Source organism: Jaculus jaculus, chromosome 7 (assembly GCF_020740685.1).
Source record: "Jaculus jaculus isolate mJacJac1 chromosome 7, mJacJac1.mat.Y.cur, whole genome shotgun sequence".
Classification (NCBI taxonomy): domain Eukaryota; kingdom Metazoa; phylum Chordata; class Mammalia; order Rodentia; family Dipodidae; genus Jaculus; species Jaculus jaculus.
The window spans coordinates 133,290,767-133,308,709 of record NC_059108.1 but is presented as its reverse complement, the minus strand read 5'-3'; the positions used below and the strand labels follow the sequence as shown (position 1 = coordinate 133,308,709).

The window sequence follows — 17,943 nt, the reverse complement described above, 5'->3', positions numbered from 1 at the left end:
TATTGAATGTCTGCCAGAATTATCTTGAATTTTAGAGAGAGTCTAATTTTAGAGAGGGTCTAGCATTCTAATTTAGTTGCCTTATAATCATAAAATTTAATAACATGGAGAAACTCACATGGAAAGATGCCGAAAATATCATTAATCTGAGCCAGCTAGTTTGTAATGTTAAGATTTTAAACACTGGAAAATTGATATAAATTGGGTTTGTATTGGAAAATGATCATATAAGAAGTAGCCGTCAATTCATAATCATCTTTCTTCTCAATATATTTTGTTGTTTGGTCTCAGAGAAATGACCCAACACTAAACACAACTTGAAATTTTGTAAGTTTACTTCGGGTTCCATTCTCCAAAAGTTCAATGCTATCTATGGTAGCTGCATCTAAAGCTACTCTGCAACTGTGATCTGTGTATTGTCTCTCAAAGGAAGAGCCCTATAACCAGTGAATGAAAGAGGAAGGTAAATTTTTATTGATTCAGCAGAAACAACTCAGCCAAAGTAGGGATGAATCCTCCCTGTTACACGAACTTTGTTACTTAGAGAGAATCATAAATATTTCTGACAATGTAATTGGGTCTTCTTCACGTTTTATTCTAGGTAGAGATTGACATTATTTTGTTGTGTATTTTACGTGAACAAACATGTAGAGAGAAGTTATGTGCTGTGTTCAAGATGGCATAACAGGAACCTTACTTCATCCCCTCTTGTGATACTCCTCAAGACTATGCCCTGCATTTCAGCCAACTTTGTGAGTACAGCTAAGAGAAGGGTGAGTAACCCAGTCTCCCTCAAGGCATGATGTCATCCTCACACTCTCTGCCATAGATCTAGTTTACACCCATGATCTTGTTTTCTTATTCTTATGCGTGAATTTTGTTTTTGCTTAAAAGTGAGGTTGCAAACATATTATGCTCAATCACCAAGTGACTTAAACAAAAGATGAGAAAAATGAATGTGTGTGTGTGTGTGTGTGTGTGTGAGAGAGAGAGAGAGAGAGAGAGAGAGAGAGAGAGAGAGAGAGAGATTGGTTATGACCAGTGCCTCCTCCTGGTGACAATTTTATGCACATAGGGCTTAGAGATCTGGACAGTCAATGTCACCTTTTTTCCAAATAGACAAGCAAACATACTTTTTTTTTTTTTTTTTAATTTTGTGGGTTTGGGCGGAAGTCATATAGGATCTCTCTCTTTTCAATAAAGTAGTTGAATCTGATTCACAACATATAAGCTTTTTGCATTTAGGATAAAGTTTGATAGCTGAAGTCTTCATTCCTGAAAGCAATGATCTGATTGTGTGAGAGCTTATACAACATATATGCTTGTATATTTTAATTTCCCTGTGCTTATTCGAATGAGAAAAATCCTCTTTGTCTTGGTGTGTATGTGTGTATGTTGGCAGCTTTTAGAACTTCCTGTGAACCTTTAAAATATATTTTCTTTTAAATTGTTTCTCCTGTGTGTTACATAGCTAAGTTTAATTCTGATGAGGCATCATTGCAATTTCATTTAAATTTTTAAAATCTTGTCATAACATGCTCCTGGGGATTAAATGCCCTTGAGAAAACAAGAGGGTCAAGAATAAGAAATAATCATCTTTCATCTGTTTCTTTCCCTTCTCATTTCCCAAATCCAGAAATAGTTTCCTGAATGTAGCCTGACACCTCAGCATGACAGGTGTTCTGAGGATGACAGATACGTTGTAAAAGCCTGCTTATTCAGAGAAGAAATCTTATATCATTTACATTCACAGCCATTGCTATGACACCAAAATAGGCTTTGGCAATGAATTTTTCATCTTTTAGACTCAAAACCAGATAACTCACCTGGAAGTACACACTGTAAAATTTTATTCCACATGCATAATCAATACGGCTTACTGGAATCTATATTCTCCTTGTGCAAGAGACATAAGATTTCCTGTTCTATGATGTATATTATATGTGTGATGCAATATTTTGGAGAAATAGGCCATGTTTATATTTTTGGATTCAGTTTATTTTTTTAATCAGTTTTTCTTATAGTCCTCAAAGACACTGGCCTATTTTCTATTGATTCTGAGTATGTGGAATGATAAAATGGGAGGCAATTAAAGTTCAGTTGAAGCATCACAATAAATTTATGTAAACACTTATAAACTACTGATGTTACATGTGCAGGAGTAATATGCATTGTGGTAGAACACAAAGGACGGTCGATTTGAGTGCACAGCCTTCATTGAAGTGAAATATTAGGTATTCAAGGACTCTTGTTAAATTTAGGTTAGTGTGATGGTTCATACTGACACTATGTCAGCACTACAAGTTAAGTTAATAAGACCATGGAACTGTGTAAAGTTAGCACAGAGCTTCAGTGACAGTAGTTATTTTTGGGTTATATGTTTAAGTCTCTTACTTGGGTTATCAAGTTTCTTTATATGTCCAGGCACTATTATCTCTCTATGTATTCCCCCTATCATCCCTCATAGATTAGGGCATCTTACCTCCTTTCAAAGCATTTTGTGAAAGCTTGTACACGTTTTCTTGTGGAACTTCAGCCTAAAGATGTGGAAGAGTTTTGATAGTCTGCCTCTTCAAACAAAACAACCCTCTGTAGGTCATTCTCTGGTTCCTTCATTGACTCTACAAACAGTTCTTGAATGCCTGCCATGCAAGGCTGTGAGCTCTGGGGAAATAACAGAGGTCAGTAGCTGACCGGCTTCTGCCTGCATGGAACCTGCAGGGAAGGGCAGGACTCTGCATCACATGCCTAGGCTCAGGACCCTGCCTTGTCACTTATGCATGAATTGGCCGACTGTATGTGGTCATATATGTCCAATGTTGATGGATAAGAAGTATGTGTGACCACCAAAGGATAGAGCCATGATCAGCGAATGAAAGAAAGACAGCTCTGGTAAAAGGAGCTCTACCAAATTAGGGACATGTGCTTCGCTGGTGCTATAGTGATTGAAAGCTAACAGCAGGGATGGACATTACAAGGAGTTCATGTTTTTTGTGTGGTGAGTATGTATAAGAGAATGATGCTACCATACATTTCAATTATAACCCGAGTTCTATAGGGCACAAAGAAGTGAAGCCAGCACAACTGGTCATTCTCACTTCTCAGTTGTTGTGAAAAGAAGCAACTACCTGGCAGCCTCAAATCCCCTCCTTTTTCTTTTCCTTCTTTTCCTTTTCTTCCTTCTCCCCCTCCTTCTTCCTCTACCTGGTACCTGTGAACATGTATGCAGAGGACAGAGGCCAATGCTAGGTTTCTTCCTCTATCAGTCTCCAATTTATTTATTTAGACACATTTTCTCATGGTTGCTGATTCAGCTAGTCTAGGCCGACAGTTTTCCTGTGGAGCTCTTGTCTCCACTTCCTGAGCACTAGAATTGCAGGTGAGCTGCCATCCACACCTGGCATCCATGTGTGGATCCAAAGTCCAGTACACATCCTTTGTGTGGCAGGAAAGTTATCCCCTGAGCTGTCTCCCTAGCTCACAGCCCTTGGACACCCTTGTGGATTAACCCGTGTGTGTGTGTGTGTGTGTGTGTGTGTGTGTGTGTGTGTGTGTAGTGTATGTGAACTCACACTCTGTGTATGTGAGTTTGTAGCAGTGTTCTTTGGCTTCAAACCCTACCAGCCCTACTCCCAAGGACTGGGGCTACAGATGGGTCTGGCCATGCCCAGGTTTCTATGCAAGTTCAATGCAGCTCAACTTGGTGTCCAGCCAAGAGGTCTTCATGCTTAAGAGCCAAGCACTCTTAACCACTTAGCCATCTCTCCAGCACTCAGAGTAGAGTTTTAAAACTATTTTAATGTTTTCAATTCTAGTCGCACTGAAGCCAGGAAATTGTCCACTATTTGCTGATACATTTCTTTCCTTGCTTCACTTTTCCTTTTTGGTACGCCTTCATTTTCTTTTCCTTAGCAATAAAATTATGTATCTAATATGAAATTTCAAGAAATGGAAAACTGATTTCTAGTTAGAGCATGGTTGTTCTATTTCCCAAGTTCCTTTGCTAATCCCCACACCTTTAACAGCTAACTATACAACACTCACTGTTAGGGCAACAATATTTATAGCCTATGCAAGAACTTATCGAGTGTAGCAATGTGCATAAATCCTATAAATTGCGTTGGTGCTTCTGGATTCCACTAAGACATTGGCAGAGTGGTGGTCTAGTGGAATCTACACCTGTAAGGGTCAAATTCTGAGCACAATTTGCTTCACTTCAGAGACTCTGTAAGCCACACATAACTCTGGGAAGTTCCCTGGGAAAGTGAGTCCCTATTGACTACAGCTTTCCTGCCTGTATCTTTCACACCTGTATCACTCCATGTGCCTGCTGTCTCAACACCATGCAGCCAACCCTGAAGCCATTAAGATTTTATTAGGTTTATTCTGATGTCTTTATTTTATCCCTTTGGTAGTGCATATTGACATTGACTGTTCTTGTTTTCTGTTCTATGATTTTTTATAGTCTGAGTTTAATAAGCACTCCTGGAATTAATTAGGAAAGACACACACTTCATAGGCAATACCAGGACAGAAGCACTTTGGGGAAAGCATTTACATGATTTATGTGTTTCGAGGCTCAGTTCCTATGAAAAGTCTTAAATTCACTTAAAGTAGCCAGGAGTAAGTACGTTTGTTACCATTATCTTTAAGAGATTGGAAGAGTCACATTATTCGTTGCCCCCAAAGCACATTTGTATATTCAGGCTTTTGAACCTGTGTTATTCACTTTAAGTGAATGTTTCTGTCTTTATTATTTTATTCTGTTTGTTAACATTTTTGTCTTTAACCTAGTATCTTTCCTTTAGCCATTCTTCATAATGTCTGGTTCTCTAGAGAGGAAACATTCTGTGCAGTATTCAAGCTAGTAAAGAAAAATGTAAAAAATGATTTCACTCAGTATTTCAAATTCATTTTGTATAGCAACCTTTAAATCCAAAATATGTAAAGACTTGTAAATGAAGTGTGAAATGATTGTGAAATGTGGATTTTTGTATTATCATTTAGAAACATGGCAAAAACTTGGGAGAAAGTGCTCTTCACCAGAAGTTTTGCCCATTGTCTGGGATGGGCTAGGGTATATCTTTTCCTTTCAGCTGCAGGCAGCCTGTATCCATACACCCACTTCTTAGATGGACCTCTGGTTTCAGTCTTCTGCCCTTCCAATCATCATATGTCTAGTTCTGCCCGCGGAATGATACTTGATTTTCCTGGTTCCAAGGTTAATGAAGAGGTGTTACCCCTAATCTTCGCCATTTTAAGCTCATAGTTCTTCACATAGTACCCTATCTCCCTGCTTTCTCATGTCTTTCCTTCACTAAACTTAAAGTCTGATGAGCCAAAAATCACATGGTGCCTTGCAAGGATACTATTCCACCTAAGTTACCAAACTTTTGGCATAAAATTGTTATTCTATTCATCATTGTTTCCTTCTTTCATTGTGGTTTTCTACTTTATTAAAACCTGCTAATGTTTTAATTATTTCCTTACTCAAATTTAATTTGTTGGTTTATAAGGTTTTCAGGTTGAAACTAAATTTATTGGTTTCAAACATTTTTTTTTCCTTTATGTTGTAGGCATTTGGTAAAAAAAAAAAAAAAAAAAAAAAAAAAAATCCCCCTGTGAACTGCTTTAGCTCCTTTGCATAAATTGTCACAATATTGTGTTATCATTCAGCTCAAGACATTTCCTAATGTGCCTTTTTCATTTCTTCACTGCTGACTTATTTATAAACATGTTGTTTGATTTCCAAATATTTGAGCATTTTCCAGACATCTTTCTGCTGTTAATTGCTAATATATTTCTACCATAGCACAATAACATACTTGAGTACTTCAAAATTTACTGAAACTTCGTTTGTATTCCAGTATGTGGTATATCTTGGTAAATGTTCCATGTGTACTTGAAACAAATGTGTTTTCTTCTGTTTTTAGGTATGGTATGTTCTATAAAGGCCAATTGTATCACATTAGTTGACAAAAACAATTCACATGGCCCTATACTTAGCTATTCTTTTCCTAATTCCTGATAAGTATTGGATAAATACAGGATGGAAAAGCTTATTTAGTTTCTGTGCTTTCCAGATGTCTGTGGAACACTTTTTGCCTTATAAAAGTGGGCTTCCCTGATTACAGATTAGCCTGTGAGGTCATACTGGACATTCTTGCTTATCACAGAGATGATGTACTTTTGAGGCCAACTGACATATTCTGTCATTATGCTTCCCCACTGTGGTAGGTTGCTTGAATGTGTGTCCATTTACTCAAGCATTTGTGATTAAGATTAAGCCTGCAACTGGAGTCCCCAGTGGGTGCAGAGCTGCTGAGGAGGAGCGTGCCCCTGGGGAAAGATCTTGAGTCCAGTTTTGAGTTGTGTTCAGAGCAGGGGGAGCTGTTTGTTCATTTGTGCTGGCTGTTTGGTGGTGTCTCGGCTTTCATCTATGGAACTGAGGCAGCATTTTCTGCCACTGGTGGTGTTTCCCCTGGATTCTGTTAACCTGAAATAAACTCTTTCTTTCCGTAGCTGCTTCTGGTGGAGTGACTTTCCAGAAACAAGAAAGGTAATTGCAACACCCACCTAGAAGATGTCGTTTACATGCAAGATGTGATTTGAGGCTTACTCCTGGAGGCAGAGTGATTATTGTGCCCTCTGTCTTTCCTCTTCTCAAAACAGACATGTGACATGAATTTATCTTAGATTTAATAAATTAGAACCTGACTGATTAATTCATGCATCATTGATTTTAGGGCAATGTTTTTCCAAATTAATGTACCCATGCAGCTCTTCTGTAAATATGTACATTGTGCCCTTGAGGTTTTGTGTTTCCACAATATCCCCTACCTGCCCAGCTCATGCTGCTGAGTGACCAACTACTAAATAACAAGATGTTAGGAAACATTGACATTTTGACACTGAGCTAAGGCTGGCATAAAATCAGTAGAATTGTACACATTTCCCTCTTCTTTCTTCAGATGTAGAGTCCTTAAGCATAAAAAATGCAACATCTGAAAGGAAGGCCTTCCTTTTACTTACAGTACTTATAATTTTATGTTTTTTTTAAATATTTTATTTTCATTTATTTATAAAGGAGAGAGAGAGATAGAGAGAGAGGGAATGGGCATGCCAGGGCTTTCTAGCCACTGCAAACAAACTCCAGATGCATATGCCACCCTGTGCATCAGTGGGATCTGTAGACTATTTATTTCAGAAAGACAGAGTCAGACAGAGGAAGAAAGAAGGGAAGAAAGAGAGAGAGAAGGGGCATGCCAGGGCATCCAGTCACTGCAGACAAACTCCAGACACATGTGCCATCTTGTGCATCTGGCTTACATGGGTCCTGGGGAATTGAACCTAGGTTCTTTGGCTTTGCATGCAAATACCTAACCACTAAGCCATCTTTCCACCCCAGAACCTTTTTGTTTTCTTTTTTGTTTTGGCTAGATTGGCTTACTATTAATCCCCCAAAATGCTCTCATCTCTCCTGTCCGCTAGACATGCATGACAATGCTCAGTTGTTTACATGAGCGCTAAGGAATCAAACTCAGGGTGAATAAACCTTATGATTTTGTGGCAAGTGCTCTGCTGAACTAGCTCCTCAGCCACAACCCCTTGACTTTAATAAAGCAATGTACCTCTCTGGTTCTTGTAATTTTTGGCTGGGGAAGAAATCCACATCACTGCCACCACCCTATCAAAGGTTTCTAATATATATATAAAATATGTGTGAGTGTGTGTGTGTGTGTGTGTGTATGTATGTATGTATATATAGATAGATAGATAGATAGATAGATAGATAGATAGATAGATATGTGTGTGTATGTGTGTGTGTGTACATATATATATAATTCTAATATATATACTATATACATAATTTTACGTAAATCAGAGACATTTTTAATGTTTGTAATCTTATAAATTATAGACAACATTTATATTTATAGTGTTCTCTTTATTCTTTTTTAAATGCACTACTAAAAATAGATAAAGGAACAGTTTCAAACAGAGCCTCTGTACTTTCAGAGGTGAGTTGTTCCAATCTTAGTGTATTGGTGAGAATTAAGGAACTGACAGCACACCATGTCCTGTCATGTTAGCTGATTTTGTAAAGAAATCAACTCTGGCACCTTTCAATTAACTTCTTTACCTCTCTAATCTAAAATCAGATGGAACAGATTGTATCGCAGGAGCAGTAGTGCTAGCTGCAGATTGCCTTGAGTTCTTTAACTGTGTCTTCTATTCTTTTAAGATTTGCTAGAGGTCCTTTTGTAAGAGCAAAAAGAAAAAATGCCCATAGGAAATTGGAGGGGTTGGAGAATAATTTATTCTCAGTCACAAACTTAGCCACTCTTCAAGGAAACATGATGGCATTTCTCATTTCTACCTGGAGGTCCCAAAGGAAGGAAGGAAAGATAAGTGGAAATGTGTTGTGGGCAGGAGATTGGTCAATCTCCTTGGTAAAGAAACTAAGCTATTCTGTAGGAAGACAAAGGGAGTGAGGCAGGAAATGAGAAAGAAAAGAGAAGGGTTGGCCTTCACACCCGCACTGTTTATACAACTTCATCTCAGTGTCATGGGAAAGGATGCATGATTTTACAATGGCACAGGGTGTAAGCCTGGCTCACCACTACCTAACAAAAGGGAAGAGGATGATTTCATTTTGGGGTGTGGATGCATAGGGAAAGAAGAGATGAGTATCTTTTACTTTGGTGATGATATAATGAATAACTATTGTTATATTTGTATCCCATTCTTTATATTGTTTCTCTAAATTTTCTATTAAGCACAAGTAAGCTTTTGTATCATAATTTAAAAAATATATTTTAAAGAATATAAATATTTTTAAATTTATACATATATATATGTATATATAGATATATAGATATATACACATACACACATACATACATATATATTTTTTCTTTATTTGAGTGCATCAGAAAGAGAGAGAGAGAAAGAGGCAAATAGAGAGAGAGAATGGGCATGCCAGGGCCTCCAGCCACTGCAACCGAACTCCAGACACACGTGCACCCCCTTGTGCATGTGGCTAACATGAGTCCTGGGGAATCGAGCCTTGAACTGGGGTTCTTAGACTTCATAGGCAAATGCTTAACTTCTAAGTCATCTCTCCAGCTCAAAGTTATAGACATTTTATATTATATCTGAAAGATTATGTATGATAAATGCATTTTGGGACATAGCATATTTGGAAGAATGTCTCTTAGTAAAGATGTATTTTGGGGGCTGGAGAGATGGCTTAGTGGTTAAGCACTTGCCTGTGAAGCCTAAGGACCCCGGTTCGAGGCTCAGTTCCCCAGGTCCCACGTTAGCCAGATGCACAAGGGGGCACACACGTCTGGAGTTCGTTTGCAGAGGCTGGAAGCCCTGGCGCGCCCATTCTCTCTCTCTCCCTCTATCTGTCTTTCTCTCTGTGTCTGTCGCTCTCAAATAAATAAATAAAAATTTTAAAAAAAAGATGTATTTTTATGATTACTTGGGCATCATTTTTCAATTTTAAGACTTATAATTCCATAGAGATTCACATTTCCCCTCAAATTTTGCTAGTTTTTCTGTCTGCACCTCCATCTGAAAACAATAGAATTTACTAGTGATCATTAGTAACAGTATGAATTCAACAGTGTGTGATTTGCATTGGTCTATTTTGATATGCATCCAGATATTTAAGAGAAAGTCCAGAATTAGATGCAAAATTTGCATAGGATTTGTGACAATGAAAGGTAACACTGCCATTTTCTCTTCATGATTTTATATTATGATATAAAATCTTTTTTGTATACTTTTCATAAGGTTTATTGTCATTTAAAACTTATGATATCCTGCCCTTCAGTACTTAGTGCCAACCACCCAGATTTCTTTTTTTTTAAAGACTTGGTCATACCAAGACTTCTTCCTTTACTTACTGCACTTAGCTGACTCTTTTCTCTCTTCTTCTCTACAACAGGTTGCAGACTGTGCTTACCCAAGAAACTTGTAGGCTGCTCAGTGTTGGCCTGATTTACAACAGAAGCAAGCTTTGCCTGCCCAGTGGGACTTGTGTTCAGAGTGCTCATCAGTCAGGCGTCACCCATTGCCTGTGTGGAAAATTCCTCCCCGTTGAGTGATTCTGTACGTGGAAGACCGAGGAAACGTACGCCAATCAGGCCAGAGACATCAGGAAGATTATTATAACATCTGCCCTCAGGTCAACGTTGCCTCTAGCTGGAGTTGTAGACTGACAGAACCTGCTCCAGTAATTTTGATTTTATTTTCTATTTTTATTGTTGTTGCATTTGTTTCTTTTCTTGTTTTTTTTTTTTTTTTTTTTCTGATCACATCACATTTTCTTTCTGTGTGTCAGACATGGGCCTACAGACCACAAGGTGGCTCAGCCACAGGGCTTTTTTCCTGAAATCTTGGCTTATCATTTCTTTGGGGCTGTGCTCACAAGTGTCAAAACTCCTGGCCTGCCCTAGCGTGTGCCGCTGCGACAGGAACTTTGTCTACTGTAACGAGCGAAGCTTGACCTCAGTGCCTCTTGGGATCCCGGAGGGCGTAACCGTACTCTACCTCCACAACAACCAAATTAATAATGCTGGATTTCCTTCGGAGCTACACAATGTACAGTCAGTGCACACGGTCTACCTTTATGGAAACCAACTGGATGAATTCCCCATGAACCTTCCCAAGAATGTCAGAGTCCTCCACCTGCAGGAGAATAATATTCAGACCATCTCCCGTGCTGCCCTGGCCCAGCTCCTGAAGCTGGAAGAACTCCACCTGGATGACAACTCTATCTCCACGGTGGGGGTAGAGGATGGGGCCTTCCGAGAGGCGATCAGCCTCAAACTGCTGTTTCTATCCAAGAACCACCTGAGCAGTGTGCCTGTCGGACTTCCTGTGGACTTGCAAGAGCTGAGAGTGGATGAAAACCGAATTGCTGTTATTTCAGACATGGCCTTTCAGAACCTCACGAGTTTGGAGCGCCTGATTGTGGATGGGAATCTCCTGACCAACAAGGGCATTGCTGATGGCACCTTCAGCCATCTCACCAGGCTCAAGGAATTTTCCATAGTACGTAACTCACTCTCCCAGCCCCCTTCTGACCTCCCTGGTACGCATCTGGTCAGGCTTTATTTGCAGGACAACCAGATAAAACACATCCCTCTGACGGCCTTTGCCAACCTCCGGAAGCTGGAACGGCTGGATATCTCCAACAACCAGCTGCGAATGCTGACGCAAGGCGTCTTCGATCATCTCTCCAACCTAAAGCAGCTTACCGCTCGGAATAACCCTTGGTTTTGTGACTGCAGCATCAAGTGGGTCACCGAATGGCTCAAGCACATCCCTTCCTCTCTCAACGTGCGCGGTTTCATGTGCCAAGGTCCCGAGCAGGTCAGGGGCATGGCTGTCAGGGAGTTAAATATGAATCTCTTGTCGTGTCCCACCACGACCCCTGGTTTGCCTGTTTTCACGCCGGCCCCCAGTACAGCATCTCCAACAACTCAGCCTCCCACACCTGTTCCCACTCCCAGCAGGGGCTCTGCGCCTCCAGCTCCTACCCCGTCCAAACTGCCCACCGTCCCTGACTGGGAGGTCAGGGAACGAGTGACCCCACCTATTTCGGAAAGGATCCAGCTCTCCATCCACTTCGTGAATGACACCTCCATTCAAGTCAGCTGGCTGTCTCTCTTTACCGTGATGGCCTACAAACTCACGTGGGTGAAAATGGGCCACAGTCTGGTCGGGGGCATTGTTCAGGAGCGCATCGTCAGCGGCGAGAAGCAACACTTGAGCCTGGTGAATTTGGAGCCCAGGTCCACCTATCGGATTTGCTTAGTGCCCCTGGATGCGTTCAACTACCGCACGGTGGAAGACACCGTCTGTTCCGAGGCCACGACCCTCGCCTCCTACTTGAACAACGGCAGTAACATTGCCTCGAGCCACGAGCAGACGACGTCGCACAGCATGGGCTCCCCGCTGCTGCTGGCGGGCCTGATCGGGGGCGCGGTGATATTCGTGCTCGTGGTTTTGCTCAGTGTCTTTTGCTGGCACATGCACAAAAAGGGGCGCTACACCTCCCAGAAGTGGAAATACAACCGGGGCCGGCGGAAAGACGACTACTGTGAGGCAGGCACCAAAAAAGACAACTCCATCCTGGAGATGACAGAAACCAGTTTTCAGATTGTCTCCTTAAATAACGACCAGCTCCTTAAAGGAGATTTCAGACTGCAACCCATTTACACCCCGAACGGGGGCATCAGTTACACAGACTGCCACGTCCCCAACAACATGAGATACTGCAACAGCAGCGTGCCGGACCTGGAACACTGCCACACGTAACGTAGTCAGAGGTCCCGGCTTAGGAAGATGGACGCGCAAGCTCCGGAGAACACACACGTGTGTGCACACACATAAAGACAGGGGAATTACATTTGATAAATGTTACACGGATGCATTTGTGCATTTGAACACTCTGTAATTTATACGGTGTACTATATAATGGGATTTAAAACAAAGTGCTATCTTTTCTATTTCAAGTTAATTACAGTTTTTGTAACTCTTTGCTTTTTAAATCTTAAAAAAAGAAAATAGTTGCTTACGTACTGTATGGGGTTGTACAAAGAGAACCCATCACCAAGGCAGAAGAACGAGTGATTCTTCCTTCAGATGCACATTAACCACTTTGCTGTTGAAGCTGTCAGAATAAATTCCCTTCCTAGAGCTGACAGCTAGATGAAAGGTTAGAGTCAGATGGGCTCATGGAGTGAGAGGAATCACATGGCTAAAGCACGACAGGGCCCACATCTTTCCATTCTATCTCTATACCTCCTGGTCCAGTAGAAATGGTTTCACAAGTCTCCAGTATCAGAGTGGAGGTAGTTACCCCAATTAGACCCAGTGCAGGAAATGTAAAGAGCATGACACTGACGCCAGTTCCCGTGAGAGGTTAAACCAACCTGAGAGAACCAAGGAAACTGGGAGATCTGAAACATCTTTAAGATCCCAGGGTTGGCTTCCTGACTGGGAACGTCACCCTCCATGCTTCCCTGGCCCTATGTAACAATAGAATTAGTGACTAGAGTCTGATACCCATCATCTTCAGGGGCTGTTACAATTGTTCTAGCAAGAAATATCCCTTATCAAGCGTCGCTGTTCAGATCCTATGTCAGGTTGAATCACATCCAACAGAGATATATTCTAGAATACTTTTTTAGAAGAAGCTAATAAAATAATGGGAAGAATTATATTGAATGGAATTATTTTTGATAATGAGAATTATTTGGGTAGTTTCGTGGAGGCTATCTCAACATGATATTTAGAACAACAAGAGAACAATGTTTGGAATATATTAAAACAACTTGTTTATTTAAAATGTACTGATGCTATTTTGACAAAATAACTGAGCAGTGAGTGATTCTATCACACTGGATACACTTCACTGGATTTGTTAGTATCATGTTGAAATAGCTTGAGCTAATACCTATATCCCCTCCCAAATTATCGTCTTCCAATCATCTTGCATATATTTTTGTAATTTAGTTTCATATCCTGCCTTTGTTCTCCCCCTTCTGCTCAATATTTCAAAGAAAATTATGAATACTAGTCATGGTTGCACAAACAATCTATGTGTATTTCTACATGTTACAATGCATACTAATGTTCACTGCTAGTGACTCTTTAGGATCACCTTGGAGCTGGCCAAGAGAATTCATATTCTTAAAAGCAATACTAGGTTACTGCCTCAAACTAACTTTGATCCTGTTCATGTTTGAAAATCTCTTCCTTTATTTTTGATTGTGACCAGGCCTCTAATTTGTTAATTGTGGAGGAATAATTCATCTTACATTTAAAGAACTGTCATTGAAAATGAACAAGTCATAGAATAAAAATGTTCCCCAATCATGAAAGCGCAGAGCAAAAAGCAAAGGATATAGAAAAGAGAGATGGCCATGCTGAGAGCTGGGTATATCTAAAGCAAGTCCATCTTCAGAAAACACATGCAATTTACTCTAATCCTTGTCATCTCTTAGATGTAGAAGGGCTATAGATCACATGCATTATCTCAAATACACACCCTTGGAAAATTCTTCTCTAAACCACATTTAGGCATTTCACTCTGTGTTGTGTATTTTTTTTTTATGACCATCATTACTTTAGGGACTCATAAACTAAATGCCACAATCATCTTGCTTTCCTGCTCTTTAAGCAAATGAAACTGTGATGTGTCTTCTTGTAAAAGTTTAGTATCAAATGCTATGCAAGGTTTCTTTTCTCTTTGTAGTAAAAGCTCTATTTTCTTTAATAATATACCCTGACATGTATGTTTTAATCTCCCTCTCCGTTCAGGAAAACAGAAAAATATAACTGAATCTGTAATTTTGTAGACCTAAGAATTTAAACTGAAGTCAGTAAAGCTGAACTTAACTATGAATTAATTCAAATTAATTCTAAATGACTCTGGTTTCCATTTTAAGTCTATTAGCTCAAGGTTTGGGGCAGTTTTTTTTTTTTTTCTTTCTTTTTCATTTTGTTTTCTTTTTAATAACTAGGTCAACATAGGGAAGGGATAAGACCACCTGGAAAAATGATCAGTATAAAGTAAGCCTTTTAAAATTGGTACAGTGATATGGGGTATTGTGTACCTAGCTGGAAAATTCCTTCTCACTGTAATCTTGCTCATAACTGTGTAGATAAAGCTGTGTGCTAAAATAATGGTATTTTAACTTTTGAGGAGTTTTATTTCTGTTAAACACAAAATAACCATTCTCATTTGTTTGTACTGTACATTTAGTTTCCAATTTGATTTTTGGATACTGAAAAATCTTTGTTTTGTTCCAAGAACAAAGTCCCATAGAACAGAGTCCCATAGTGTCTCATGATAGCCACACCATCATTGGGGCTTTAACTGCAACAAGGGAAACCCACTCATTTGAAATGGCTGGGATGCTCTAAGTATTCCTCTCCTGGAAAGTGCTCCTCAGAAGTCTGTTTGGATCTCATGAGAAGTATAGAAAAGACATCAGATACTAGTAAGGCCCTGTGATATCACACGACTTGTCCCCGCACAAAGGACATTGCAAAAGGAAAAGCCACAGCTTGCTCTCACAGATATCATTTATGTGTTTTTCACACCACAGGTAGTATATCTTTGGGGAGTGGTACTTGAATAGGTAGAGACCCTGGGCTTCCCTAAAGCACTTCCACATGCACAGGCAGCGGCACATCTCATGGTCTGGACACAGGCTAATATGAGAAGGATGCTCTGTTCTGTAATTTTATTAGGCCATAAGAAGAAATCATGCTTCCATGTGAGAAATAATTCTATTTGTCATTATGCAGATTTATGTTGGGACAATGCTAGGCACTCTCCCTTGAAGTTAAAAAAAATAATAATAAATAATGTAATGTAGCCAGTCTGGTTAAAAGTTGTCATGAAGTAGCTAACATTGCAGCTTTATTTCCTAAGAGTTCAGAACACAGGGTCTTAGTTTTGTCACACAGCCAAACTTTTCTTCTCTACAGGGGAAGAGCAGAGCATCCATTCCTAACAGAAGTGACTGTGTTGTCCTCGGGGGCATCACAGGCACCACACTTGATGAGCACACCTTGGCTACAGTTTCCTGGTTAACTTCCATTGGTGTCTTTGTTTATAGCACTTATGTCTCATCTATCAAAAGGCAGCATTCCATGTTACTTTAGAAAATGAGAATAATACAGTGGCTAATGACTCACTTTTCTAGCTGTGTGGGAAAAGAAAGCAGAAATGTGCCCAACAGAGAAATGATACCTAAATCAAAACAACCCCCAATTCTTGGTCTTATAAACATTGCCAGATACTCTTTACTCTTTTATATGTCAAAATACTAGTGATAGGAGTCTATAGCTTGCATCTTTCTCCAAGTACTTTTTTTTTTTTCAGCAAGATAAATAGCCATTGCTGACAATGTGGATACTTTTCATGGATTGTAGGGAAAGAGCTTTTGTACACAGTATGATAGTGTTTTAACAATACAGATTGTTTTGTGATAGTACTTGATTTTATAGCTTCACAACCACCTGAAGAGCACAAAGCAAGGCATTTGCCACAGGCATTTTTAAATTACTGTAATACATGCATACATGTGCACACACGTACATAGTGGCATTGATAAAGGTGTCCATGGGATGTGCAATTTGTAACCAAGGATGGCAAGCTGAGGCATGCCCCCCGTGATCCATCATGGGATAGTATATATTCACTGAAAATGACTCCTGATGCTTCATTATTGTTTGGACATATGTTGATTTGATTATGGTTTGTGTTTAGTGTGTTCTCTCTGGAAAGGGACTGCCAGGGGCCGGAAGATTATGTATCAAGCATCCTCTGAGACTGACCACGTTGCACACTTTGTTAACTACAAACTTCACTCTACACTATACAGTACCTTGTTGATATATTCAGTAAAAGCTTATTTTAAAAAGAACACCCCATTGTGTTTATCTGAGTAAGTTCATTGGAATACACTCCAGACTTATGCTGTTAATGGGAATAAAAAATGAGAACTGCTTTCTGATGATGCAGGGAGTGGAAATAAAGCAGTGAAAGAATTTTCATCATCTCCTCCTGTGAGAACATGTTCTGATTTTAAAGACCACTTGGTCCTTTTATGTGAGGAGTGTACATGATGGCTTCATGTTCTTTTTTATCCCCAACTAAATTGTTTTCCTATAAATATATTTTAATATACAGCCATCCATTGTATTTGAGAAATGCAAATAGGTATAGTTTCCCTCTATTTCACAACATGCACTTTAAAAGAATGGTATTATTATTGGACTGGAGAGATGGCTTAGCAGTTAAGGTGTTTGCCTGCAAAGCTTAAGAATTCATGTTCTCATCTCCAGGTCCCGTATACCCATGCACAGTGCCATGAGCATGCAAGGCAGCACATGCACACAAGGGGGAGCGTGCGTCTGGAGTTCATTAGTAGTGACTGAAGGCTCTGGTGTGCCCATTCTCTCTCTTTCTCTCTCGCTCTCTCCCAAAATAAGTAATAAATCAATTATTTTTTGTGAGGGGTTGGGGTATATGTGTATGAATACATATGCCATCACATGCATGTAGACATTAGTGAGCAACTTTGAGGTGCCTTTGCATCACTTTTTTCCAGAAAGAGTTTCTGCCAGTAAACTTCCCGACAGCAAACATGAGACTTCCTGGCCCATGGCCTTAACATTATCCAGGCTTCATTTCTCATTGTCATAGGCACTTTGGAGTCACAGACGTATGCATCACTTTGCATTTGGTTTTATGTATTTGCTGGGGAATTGAATCCAGGCTGGCAGTCTTTTCCAGCAAGTGATGAGCCATCTCCCTCACCCTACTATTGAATTTAATGTCAACTTTCTTTAATAAGTCTCCTGATACCATTCACTAGATATTATTGGTCATTGTTCACCCACACATACTTTTCAATGGACACTCATGGGTGGGTATCTATTTGTATATTCAAGCTCAATTATGAATTAGTCAAATGATTTTCCAGAATGCCTTTCTGTCATTCTTCTTGACCAGTTCACCAATAATGTATTTTACAGAAACTGCATGACGAAATTACATTATGATATTTTAGTTAATTATATCAACTTACTTACAGGACCTCTGCTAGAAAATAAACTAACAAAGCCATGTGGATTCATGGCATCTTGGATGATAAGGTGTAAAATAATCACACTGGCAATTTTGGTTAGTTTTAGTATGATTTACAGTTGGTACTTTATAGAGCCTAGACCCTTATCCAGGTAACACCATTCATTGAGAAGAATTCATCAAGGTCTCCCGCATCTCTTCCAGGATCCAGGCAGAGCTTACAGAAGAAGAAATTTCTTAGCCAAATCAAACTCCTACTCTACTCTGCCTCTATCAACAATCTATTCCTCAGGGCTGGAGAGAGGGCATAGTGGTTA

The 17,943-nt window shown here is 39.7% G+C and overlaps 1 protein-coding gene across 5 annotated transcripts in view; it reads left to right on the top strand.

The window, feature by feature from the left end:
* Flrt2 (fibronectin leucine rich transmembrane protein 2) overlaps positions 1-16,595 on the top strand; it is a 95,873-nt gene extending 79,278 nt beyond the window's left edge. For 3 of the 5 annotated variants that reach the window (XM_045153871.1, XM_045153873.1, XM_045153874.1), the window contains one exon: positions 9,959-16,595. In XM_045153871.1, the coding sequence (XP_045009806.1) occupies positions 10,357-12,336 (1,980 nt within the window). In that variant the 5' untranslated portion in view covers positions 9,959-10,356 and the 3' untranslated portion in view covers positions 12,337-16,595. Of the gene's footprint in view, positions 1-6,522; positions 6,560-9,958 lie in introns of all 5 variants that reach the window. The other 2 variants (XM_045153876.1, XM_045153875.1) reach the window with 1 other exon arrangement.
* Positions 16,596-17,943: the final 1,348 nt, after the last annotated feature.